We start from the raw sequence: 12,766 nt of genomic DNA on the forward strand, positions 1-12,766 counted from the left end.
TGGTCCTCCACCGACCACTCTTGCTCCCCTGAGGACTTAGCTTCATTCCACAGCTCGGGTGGTAGCCAAGAGTAGGCCATTCAACTTTGTCCCTCTTTTAAAGTAACTTTACTGGCTCCCTTTAGGGGCTAGAATCGTATTTGATATCACCTGCCTGGCTGATTAGGCGACTCATGCTCAGGCCCTTAGTTACCTGGCCTCAAAATGAGCTATCTCAAGTCTGGTCAGACTTAATTAGAAAATACACTGAAGAGATCTTTTTCAGTTGCTGCTTTTGCCTACTGGAACATTACCCCTTAAGGGTCTATGGCAATGTAGGTTTCAGAACATTACTGAAGACGTTGTTGTGGTCCCAAATTTGTTAAATATTCAGTTTGTATCTGTTTTAGGATTCTGGATGTTTCTTTATTTTGCCTGTGATCTGATTGTGGATAGTCTTTGTCTTATTATATGATATATATTTAATTAAATTGTATTTGTGACATTTTCAGCTCTGTGTTATACCTAAGAATCCAGTTCATGATTCACACAAATTTGATGATGAAACTTTAAAAAAAGAATGTAGTCTCTGAAAAGGTCCATACATCTCTAATTTGGTGTAACTAAGAGAACTATCTTCTGAAGGATTCTCCCTTCCAAGCTCCATTGTATTCAATTTCTGCAACAATATACTTGTGAGAGAACGGTATGGGAGTTTGTCTTTGTCTACAGTCTAACTAGGGCAGGAAACTGCAAGCCAGTCTCCTGGAACTCAAAGCTGTATTTTGGGTCCCTAATGTGTGCCTTCGTTTTCTCCACGGAAAATGTTGTTCAGGCGTCATTTACAGCACAATGGCTTTGGTGTAGTGATCAGATATACAATGTTTTTTGGTGGGCAATTTCTACAACATTGGTTTTGTTTTGATGCAAACCTAATAAATGGGTCCCAAGTAGCTGATGTGGTCGAATCTACTTCCTCCGAATGCAAGAATTCTCAGATACCATAAACCCTTCTCTCAACTTTGGCTCATGAATCAACGACACAGGCCTATATGTTGGCTTGTTCAGACTGTACATTCACTCACACTTTATATAATGTACATCCAGAAATTCACTATATTTAATCTCAGGGTTTATTACACACAATCTCGTTCCTTAAATTTTGGGATGAGCTCAATTTTGTGGTCTCTCCCGGTCTGCCTATGTCCTGTGTCCTTCAGGGTCTCATTTCAGTTAGCCATTTTGGTTCTGTAGGGATCGCCACTGCAATATTTGCCAACATGCTCCTTGCAGCACACTGTCAGGATGGTGCACCTGCCCACTATGGGCATAGAATGTACACCAAACATTGTAGGATGTCGAAGGGACATTCGGTCAAAATTCTGTGTTGCCCTGGGTTTGTTTAAAGTTGTCCCCTTGCACTTGCCCCCAACTGAGTCTCCAGTAGGTTTGTGCCAGTGGTAAAACTCACTTCTTCTGCTTACCATTCACCTAAATGTTTATTGTATTATACTGATAGTGGTGGGCTTAAGATGTTTTATTGTTAAGTATCCATTTACATACTAATGTTGGTTTAAGATGATGATAATGAAACAAAAGCGTGCAGCATGTGTTTATCCGACCAAGTCGCTGTCACCTAAAATTATAATTTGTAAGCATTCATTTTTGTCTGTGAAGTCTGATTTACAGTTTGGTTTCTTTACAGGGCGTGTGATTGTCCACTGTCGTGAGGGCTACAGTCGCTCCCCGACTCTAGTTATTGCATACCTCATGCTCCGCAAGAAGATGGACGTGAAAACTGCTCTGGCGACTGTACGACAGAAGCGGGAGATTGGACCCAATGATGGATTTCTGAAACAGTTGTGCCAACTCAATGAAAGATTAGTACAAGAAGGAAAAGTAAACCCCTAGATGCCTGGCGGGGTCACCTGCCAGATAAACGTACCAAAGGCTCTCCAGGCAACAAAACAAAAAAACAAGCTCCAAGAACAACAGAAGGCACCGTGTGCCCGGGCAGCTCCGTAAATACGTCTAAACTGCCAATGTAAGCTGTTAAAGGGGAAACACCAAGACCATTCCAAACGCTTAGTGTACCTTCTGGAGGATTTTGATGCTGTTCAAACTTGGCACAGTGTCCAGGTCGATCCTTAGAGTTGTTGCAATAAAAAATACTCTTTCTCTTTAGCAGGCACAGCTCAACCCATTTTTTATTCTTATCTTTCTATTGTTCAATTTGCAATCCTTTTCTTTCTATTTTACATGCTGTCTATTTACCTGTCGTCATCGTGCGACAAATCCCATTTAATTTTTAAGAGCCTTGTTCATCTTCTTCTGGCTTTCTTCTGCTGGTGCACATCCGTGAGGATATGGCTGTCCTTGGACAAGTTGCTTGCTTTATTTTGTTAATTGCACACGTATTGATTTTTACTTTACTCCCTCACACAATTACCTAAAGGTGCCTAAATTAAGGATGATGTTTGGAGTTTCAAGGACTGTTGTAGATGGACAGACAAGTCTATATGCAAACACCCAAAACATTTTAGCATGACTTTTGTTGTAAGCAAACACTTGGCCGTTGGGGTGTGATTTCTGAAGATGCAACGTTTAGCAAGCCGTCCTGAAGAAGAGAGCTGGACTGATGACCTTAAAATATGATTTCTGGATGATCATGTTTGTCTGGCAGAACTTCAGTACATATATTTATTTTTCTCTTGACTGAAAACCAAATGTACTACAAGAGCAGCCTTTCTTAGCTCATTTGGCCTTATTCTCCTGTTCCGAATCATTTGAAATATTTCACATGCGCTTCAATTAAGCAAGACCTGCCAATTTTAAGGGGATTATAAGGGCAACATGTCAGGTTTGAGCTCGCCCAGTCCCCTTTCTCTTTTTATTGTTGTTTTTAATGGTGTATTTTACTGTGTCTTCTAGTTTTATTTCTGTAAAACAGACATTTTTTTATGTCAGGATGTTTTGTATACCCCAGTGACATATTTTAGGAAGTGCCACCTTTTCACAAGAAGATTTTCCTGAGTTGCTGATTATGACAGGACTGCCGTTGTGATGTCCGGTAAATAGCTTGGTGTGTTAAAACATTTTCTCCATATAGGATTGGGTACCACTGAAATGAGTAATAATACCTCATAGCAGCGCTTAGATATTTTGGCGATTTCAAGCACTATCATTATTCCCTTATCACTACTATTAATATCATCAATGAGGGCAACTATTGTCACACCATGGTGAAAAATTCACGGTTTGTGCCTCGCAGGGCAACATGGAATATCAACCATTTCTAATTTGAGAAACAGCTCAAAATAAAAGGTAGTGCTGCTTTACCAATGTTAGCCAAAAAATGACTTGTCCAATGAAACAATGCATCGGCATGCAACTTGTCCCAAATAACCATCAGTGGCCCCTCGCTAAAACACATTTGACATTTAACGAATTTGGAGACCCAAATACTGTCTTTTTACTTATCTAAACATCATTCAAAATTCAGGTGTTCAAATTCCAAGTTTCTAAAGACATATCTTATGCCTGCCAACAATGTTCACAACTATATCAAAACATGCTGATAACCACTTTGTGCAGCTGTTTGCTGTGTTCATGTGAATTCATTGCAAGCAAGAGCCTTCTTTTGTCAGTGAGTTCTCAAAACAAAAATGATAGGTACTTTTCTGAATAAGGTTGCTAATTCTCACCATTGAAATCCTGATGGATCACTTCTTTGGTAGTAAACAAAGCTATATTGTATTAATATCTACGACCCTTGCATCGTTATATTTACATCCCAACCTCTATCACTTCTTTTTCTTCATGACATGGTACCAATCCCACTGTTAAATCAGTTTTTGATTTTCAGTTTGGAAACATTTTCCACATTTTTCACTCATCTTTATTTGCCTGGCAAATTCCTCCCTCCTGTTGCCCTACTTTACCTAGGAGATCCATAAAAACCACCCTCACACTTTCTCTTGGTTCCCAATTATTCATCTTCCTTTATTTTTGTTTTGTTTTTCTCTCTCTGACTAATATACATGTTGTTTACGATCATGTGGTGGATTAGTAGGTTTATAAAGGCTGGTGACTGTAAAGTGTTTGATCTAGTTCAATGTAGACAAGCTGCTCTCTGTTGTTTATTAGTACCCAGCGGGGGGTCGGGGGTGTATGGGGTGGGTGCCAGCCTCTCAGCCAATGAGAAAGGCACAAGCTGCTCTCTGTTGTTTATTAGTACCTGGCAGGGGTTGGGGGGTTGGGGGGATCACGGTGCCAGCCTCTCAGTCAATGAGATGGGCAAGTTGCTCTCTTTTGTTTATTCAATGGTCCTAAAATAACTTGTATAGACGGAGCTGTAGCTACAAAGAAAAGGGTTGTGCCTTCAAGGGGTTGAATAGGTATCAGTCCCCGAGAACGAGGGCTTGCTGAGCTTCAAGGCATGTTTCTAGAATGTGTTGCTAGAGTGAGAAAAAGAATAGCGGGCTGGCCGTTCAGTTTACACAAAGATGCACCATTCATAAATTATTAGTATCATTTTTCTGTCACTATTCTTATTCTTAATTTTAAGATGATTTGAGATAGCTCCCTGCAATTCTGCCATCCGGTCAGACAAAGAACTGGGGCAAGCTACAACAATTTATATAATAGCAGGGAATTCCCCAAAACTCATTTGACGTGTGTGGGTGGTTTTCAAGAAAACCTACACCACCTCCTGTTTTCAAGTCAGCAGACAACGCCTAGTAGTAGCAGACGACGGACGAGCAAGTATTACAAGTAAACAGCTTGACCAAACGTAAAAAAAAAGATGCTCAAAAACTTGTCATTGTCACCAATACCAGGAAAAGAAAACTCTGCCTACGTGTTAATACTGAGAATATACAGCTGGAAATGAGTGTACTTACTACCTTTACAGAGAATGAAGTAGTGGTCTTGGGATTTTCAGTACGTACATTTACGCATGCATAATATCAGTATACCTACACCATTCTATTATACGGTTATCTGCCTAACATTTGAAAAGGGCGGGCTTTTTTCCAGTTTTTTTAGCAAAATTATCTTTTTGTGGCCAAAAAACAAGTGGTGGTTCTTGACATGAAAAAGCAGGGGCTTTCCTAAAAATTGACGATGCTCTGCATCTGGCATAGGAGTACTAAACTGGTCCCTGATCCTATTCATTACACCAGAGTTTTTGCTAAAATGGCACTTAAGTACAGGAACTCCATTTCAGCTGCCCTTGAAGTGGTCACATTCCTCAATGAAGATGCTTGCAATTGCCCAGATGCGTAATAAAAATGGCCATTCATTTCTTGTTGCTGTGTAGGACAGACTTAGTCAGCTTTGATGGGATTCAGATCTAGGCCTCTCAAGTTGCATTGATCTTGTAACTGGTGTCTTAATCTGTTGTTGCATGTTATTACATTATGCTAACAATGGTGCCTGATATGTCAATGATCTGTAGGCATATGAGGTACACAACAAACTATTATATGACGACTCATATATGATATAATATATATAATATAATATAATATAAATAAATAGAATCATTTAATGAATGGACTACCCAATCGCCCAGTCAGCTGTGCTTATGGATTTACATTATTTGGGTTTCCCTTCATTGGTCCTCATAGGGCAAGGGTAAGAAAGATGGAAACTCAATGGTGGTCATTAGAGGTTCAGCGTTATGGTAAACAATGGCTATAAACAGCTAGAAGTGGATTAACTGCCACTTCACTGCAGTGCTTGATTCTGAGTTTGGTGGTGGAGAGGAGGAGATCCCTCCACCACTTGACTGGAGGGTTCTTCTCCACTTAACCTCAAACAAATGGAGGATTCAACACAAACAGAATTAACTGGCCCTGGTGAATACATCAGATAGCCCATGGAGTCTGACACTTAACACTGCCATTCTGCCAATCGTAATGTGGCAGATTTACTTCCATTCGTAATGTGGCAGATTTACTGTCAGACTGATTGGCAGTAAATCGTAATAGAGTTAGGTGATTTTCGTAGGAAATCACACCAAACCCGTAATGAGACTCTGCCATAAAAGACAGACGCTGGCTTAGATGGAAACCATGACATCTGAAACAGAGTGGGATTGTGTTTGAGAATTAAAGTCTGGGCCACATCAGAAAGATGTTCAAGCATCGGTTACTAAACATGCACGATAAATGTGCATGGGCAGCTGATTTATGTTGTGTCAGCATAATAATGCAATGCTTTCAGGGATTTAGGACCCGGAAAGTGTGTTCACTTGATGAGATATGTCTTAATGCAATGCTATCGTGGACAAGCTCCAGGGGAGAAACTCAGCAAAGAAAATGTAACAGTCAAAATGGTATGGATTCATTTATTTTATTTTCCCAAAGATTGGAGGATTCCTGGATGCGATGTGTTCTTCTTCGGACATCAGCATCATGCCTGTCCTTTCTGGATATGAACATTTTGTTGGAACTTCAGCCCAGTTTTGAGTCTTCTCTCTCACTCCATTACGCCTTGATGCTGAAGTGTTGAAGCTTTGTCCAATTTACGGAACTACCTGCGTAGGTGTGGACCATGAACCAAAAGTGGCCCTGGACATGTTTTTCAAGGTGCCACTCTATTACACTGTGCAAGCAAGTCTAAGTAGTGGGTTTGCGGTGGTTCTTCCAAAAGAACATTTTGAAAAAAATAGGTCCAAATAGCAAATTTGAAAGCACATGTATCCCTGTATAGGGATTAAACAATAGTTTAACACAAAAGAAAACTGACATATGGCATTTTTGAAGAGTGAGTAATAAAATACTGGAAGCTCTTTAGGAAATTCTTTACTTCATGTATGAGAGGAGATGGGATGAAGGGGGCACATGAGAGAGACAGAGAGAAATAGAGAGAGAGAGAGAGAGAGAGAGAGAGATAGAGAGAGAGAGAGAGAGAGAGAGACACAGAGAGAGAGAGGGGGTATGAGGAGCAGGGACTCGGGATACCCACACAAAAGGGCCCATGATGCTGAGATCCCCCAGGAGCTCTCCAGTGTTCCCTGTAGGCCAGTGGCACAGCTGAACATACGTGTCCATCTGGAACACTGACAGCATTTGATCTCTTGGAAAACAGTAGTACTGGCTTATTGCACACCCACAAGTTATCATTTTGACACCGGGTGTTAAACAAGCTTATGAAAATGCTTGGCTTTATGGGTGTAACTTCCTGTCAGCTAAGGAATATTATTTTTGATAAATGAACGGCAAGGCTATTTTCAAATAGGTCAGTATCACAAATGTATGTATACTTCTGTTCTACTGTGGGAAAGGTATTTATTTTTGTGCTTAAATACAGATCCAGAGGACGGAGTTTGCGTATGCCGGCTGAAGCCTTTTTTTTAGATATATGCGAAGAAGTATGATCCTATCTTGCTTAATAAATCTTTTATTTACTGAGTAAATAAGGAAAGGTAAATGTTAGCAGCATCTAGGGACTTGTGGCGTAAAATCAATAACCTGCCTGGGGAAAAAAAGAGAGTCTGCCTCAAGAACAAACAGCAGAGGTGCCTCCAGTCTCCGAATGCTCTTCAGTGATGGAAGTCAGAACAAAAAAAATAATAATAAATGCATGCAATGGAATTGTTATTGTACTAAAGTTTTTATTAGGAGAATGTACCTTGGCAGATTTTGGATTCAGTAGACTTTAGAATTTATTTGACAGCCCAAGGGCAGCCATTTTGTTTATGAACTGTGTATTTCTTCTGCCTAACTGTACGTCAGAAAATTCAACCAAAAATACTATGAAAAATAACATAAGTTTACTTTAAAGTCTTCTGTCAATTGAGGAGTTATTGCAAGCTCTAAGAAAGCTTGTTACTAACATCTTGACAACTGACAGGATCTTACTTTAGATTGTTTTGCAATGGACAAGGCGGCCATTTGATCATGAACTGTGAATCTCTCCAGGTAAACAAAAATGAAAAAAATCATTTACTAAGGTCATGAAAATAACATAGGTTTTTTAATAATAGAATCCATCACTAGAGATCCTAGTGTAAGCTCTTTGATTACCCTGTAGTATGTTGTGACTTATGTCCATAACCATGAATACAATGTAGTGCCTCTTGTACGCCCCTTTCTCCTTTTGAAATCTCTGTCGTGTCCTCTCCTCTCCTTTCGAATTTGGTTTGCACTGACATGCTGCTGATGACGTAGCATCAACTGTTGTATTGTGTTGTGTAATCCAGTAGTAAAGCATACCACTGCCAACAGCCAGTTTAGTTGCGCACTGCCTTAACGATCTCAGCCTTTTCCTTCCAAAGGTTTTAATTCTTATAAGCTGTCTTCACAAGCGCCATTTTAAGGTGAATCAGAATCTTTACCACTGCTGTGTCCTTCCAGGCAAGGACAGTCTTGTTTTCATTAGAACGCTTTATTATAACGTGAAAGTGATGTTTTGTGTCTTTGGATTGGATTAAAGTGGCAGAGAGTTATTATACATTGTGTTTCCCTGCAAGCTGTGTAGCTAGGAGTCTCTAGTGTTTGATTGTTGAGCAAACTTTTCCATTGCATTTGGAAAAGGCGGGCTGTAATATGTTCCAATGTTGATTTGGGGGAAAAAGAAAAAAGGAAGTTTGAACTGTTCTGATAAAAAAAAATGTTTAGGACATGAAATAAAAAGCACTTTTAAATCAGTTGTGTTTATTCCGTCAGATTTGCTTGAAAATTCTTTCATCAAAGTAAATTTGCATGGAACACTAATATATTGTTATAATACCTGGACTCTGCTCTAGTTATATAAATGCTTGTTTTCTTTTTTTCTTATTCAAGTTGAGTTTTGACATAACTAGATTGTGTGAAGAAAGTCACTGATATTCTGAATTAGCACCCAGCGAGCGCACTTACCTTTGTTACCGATGAGGGAAGATGGCAACCTCTCGCTCCGAGGAGGCTTTGAGTGGGGTCTTTCCCTGTGTGTTGAGGACCCCATACTGAGTCCCAGTATTGGCATTGGCTCCCAGCCAATGATGGAACTCGGAACGGGGTCCTTTCCACACAGGTGAAGATCCCGCTCAAAGCCTCCTCAGAACGAGAGGTTGCCATCTTCCCTTGTTGGTAACAAAGGTAAGTGTGCTCCCCACGTCCACTGCCCCTTCCCCTCCACTCCCATCCCTACCCTAAGGCCACTTGCCTGCGCTGTTCTGTCTCTCGCTGGTGCCTAAAACAGTACTGTTCCTGGCACATCCCTGACCCTTGAGTAGCGACCATGGCAAGGGAGTTTGTTTTTCAAAGCATTTTTAATGACTGCAAATGGAAAGGGAAAAGGGACTATGTGTAGTCCCTTCTCTCCTAACCATGGCAGCCATTTTCTTTTCTTGAGTTGAGAAACAGCTTTGACACCATTTCGCAACTTGAGAAAAACTATGATTAGTACCCCGGTACGCCAACAAACATAGTCTTTCCATATAAGGTGTTGGATAGGACACAAGGGGCACAGGGGACAAAGGGGGCACAGATGTAACTTTGGTTATTGGACGGGCCAAAATTAAATGTTCTTCCGTTCTTCGGGGATCACACAGATGGGCACATGAAGCGTATAGAAACTGCATATACATGTCACCATGCTGGAGGCAGCTGCCTGTTCTGTCCACAGGTCCAAAAATGGTCAAGTAGAGTAGCCGTAACTCCAGCCAAATCTGTGATGTGAAGCGTGCTACTGCAGTTCCCATTTGTGCCCATGAGCACTGTGCCATTGTCCTTAAAACACAATGAAAAATGTGTAAGTGTTTATATCATAACAGGTTTTTCTGGCTCTTTGAGCCATGTCGGATACTGCAAATGATTACTCCATACTGTCCCATAGTCTTTGTTTATTCGTGCCACCCCTTCTTCTGAGAATCCCTTCATTCCTCCAGCTCTGCAACTCTTCAACCCTTGCTCGAATCAATTTTTAGAAAAAATAGCTCCTTCCAAGGTCAATTGAACCCTTTGAACACACCTAATATTTTTGTGTTCTGTACACTCGGCAATTGAACACTCATCATCACTTGGTATGATTGATGCCGTAATTGACCGCCCTTTAAACTGCCCTCGAACACTGCAAAGGGCTAGATGCACTAGATATAGAGCATTGGCTACCTCTTTCTCATTTGGGATAAATACCCTAGGAACACCAGAAGCATGGGGGGGTGAGGGAGCAGATGTAGCAATATCCTATGGATCTCAATCTACCCACCCTTCTCATATGGCTGTACAATATGTTATGCACTGCAAAACCATGTGCATTCATTGTAGGATCTAATTCCTCATCTTCATTATCAAAATGATTGATTTCTTTTCACTCTTAACATTTTCTCCTCAGACCTCATAAAACTAGACAATTTTAAATAGGCCTTTTTTATACTCGTTATCTTGAGACATGATGACCCAAGGACCAAGAAAACTACACAAGTGTTCATTTTTGCACAATTTACAATTGTATACATTATTTTCCCTACACAAAAATTATTTAAATTCCAGATCTCTATTTGCACCCCCCTTTATACTGAAACGAACAGTGAATCCCTAGGGAATACTTAACTTCTATGCATTCCCCTGTTCCCGTGCGGGTGGAGTGCTGCTGGCATCCCCTTGGTTATCCTTAAAGTGGATCCAACTGTTGTTGCCCTCCACCTTCACCGCAGTCAAAGTTGCATAGATCACTGTGTTCGGCCCATGGAAACGCTGCTCGTTCCACCGACGCATAAAGGTACAAATGTAGATATGGTCCCCGGGGAGAAGCTGTGACTTATGGTGATCGTTGGTAGTCTTGCTGCTTTCTTCTGTTGTCTGTTATTGAGGAGACACAACCTGTGATGATGTAATCTTAACACTTTTTGTTAATGCTGTAAGGTATTCTCTAAACTCCTCTTCTAGGACCGCTGCGGTCTTGTGTGCATTTGATATCATACGTGTAGGTTGGAGACGTGTATGTAGCCTATGGCCAAGTCACAATTTTGTGAGGGCTCAAGTGACAGTCCCTCCATGGCAGGTTTCTGCGATAAAATAAAGCCAGTGGGAGGCAAAAATACCATGATTTATTCAGTTCTACACTCAATTTGACTAACCCAGCTTTAAGGATCCCATTGAGCCATTCCACAGTTCCATTGGCCTGCGGGTAATATACCGAGCACAACCAATGCTTTGTTCCTAGCAACAAAGTGGTTTCTGCAAACAAGGCATTAAAGAAGTGGGTTCCGTTGTCAGAAATTAGAACCTCACTGAATGGATCAGAGGGTGTGGGCAAAACCCCCCTCACTGACCTCATGATATTTCTGGGTTTGAATTCCGTGCGCATTACACAATTCCCTACTAATCTACTTGCCTGTTCTTGTAAGTTATGGATAAACCAGTCCTCCTTGAGCTCTGCTGCGATCTGTCATCGTGAAGTAAGCAATGGGTAATGTAGTTGCTCTAGAAACAAAAGAAGCAGCTCTACAGCCATTACTACATTCCCCATCACCTACTGTCTTGACAGCAAATTTGTGGGTGAGAGAACGCATCCTCTCTTTTTCCAGAGCTCCTCTTCTTCTCTAGGGGCTTCCCCTTGCATTTCTATTATCTAGCGCACTTGGACTGTGGTTTACGGGGCTGGTAACTGTTTCCTGGGAATCTTTAAAAGGAAACTATGCTACTTCCTTCACTGCCTTGTTTGTGGCATCATTTCCAAAAGCTATTGAATTAGTGCGGTTAGTATGGGCAGTGCACTTTACTAGACCTATCTCTGCTGGCAAAGCTAACGCTTCAATTAGCTGAGATAGCAGCAGAGCATGCAGGACAGGGGACCCATCAGACCTCCTAAACCCTCTTCTCTGCCATCTTCATAACCCAGAATGGCCGGTGGAGGTGACATACGCGAAGTCAGAATAAACAGTGAATGCCTTCCCATTACACATTTATAGCACCTCTATAAGCGCCTCCAGTTCTGCTGCTTGTGCAGAGTAATGAGAAGGCAACTGTCTCTTCAGTCTGACCCTGTATTCCCCATCCACAAGCCCCATGAGCGTCTCCTGGTTGATGGTCGAAGACCCATCAATAAAAATCACCTCATCCCCAGGGCATCCTCCTTCACATTCACCCTCTCTTCCTCTTCTCCCACATACGTTGCTCAATCATGAATATCCTGAGGCTGCACTGGCTTTGCTACAAATGTCCTAGGATTTACTAGGTCACATTGCACAGGATGAATTGATGCATTTGATAAAATGACCTCATACCCTGACACTCTGAGTAGTCAACTTGGATTTCAACTTTTCTAAAATCGCAAAGACTGCATGCTCTATGTACAATGTCACTAAGCAACCCATAGTAATGGTTGACTTTTAAATAGCAAAAGTTGCTGCCAATCACTGGCTCTAGGAATCCGCTGTAATATGCTAAATGTTTGTGGCCTAGCGATGTTTGCTGTGTCAGGACCTCTGTCATCACCTGCTTATTTCAATGGGAAAACAGAAAGAATGGCTTCTTGTAATTTGGGGTCGCCAGGACCGGAGCATTGCTGATCCGAGCCTTGAGTTCCTGAAAGCAAGTACTCATTTCCTCAGACCACTCTATCAGACATTTCACCTTCTGTGCTTCCTTTAGATGCTGCAGTAAGGGCCTCACATGACTAGAGTTATCAAAGATCCACAATCTGCAATAGTTACCGAGCCCCTAAAGCTGCTACATTTGTTTCACTGTGACTGACTGAGGCATGTTTTGAAATGCGATGGCTCTCTCTGGCATTACCTTCCTTCCTACGGTCGATATTACTTGCCCCATATATACTATCTCTATCTGACAGTGCT

General features: G+C 41.3%; 1 protein-coding gene across 1 annotated transcript in view; it reads left to right on the forward strand.

Annotated features, from left to right (window-relative positions):
* The window catches only part of DUSP3 (dual specificity phosphatase 3), a 399,045-nt gene extending 390,410 nt beyond the window's left edge, over positions 1-8,635 (forward strand). The window contains exon 3 of the mRNA XM_069634406.1: positions 1,685-8,635. Within this exon, the coding sequence (XP_069490507.1) occupies positions 1,685-1,890 (206 nt within the window). The 3' untranslated portion in view covers positions 1,891-8,635. The remainder of the gene's footprint in view (positions 1-1,684) is intronic.
* Positions 8,636-12,766: the final 4,131 nt, after the last annotated feature.

This window comes from Ambystoma mexicanum, chromosome 13 (genome assembly GCF_040938575.1).
Source record: "Ambystoma mexicanum isolate Mex_15411 chromosome 13, UKY_AmexF1_1, whole genome shotgun sequence".
Lineage (NCBI taxonomy): Eukaryota > Metazoa > Chordata > Amphibia > Caudata > Ambystomatidae > Ambystoma > Ambystoma mexicanum.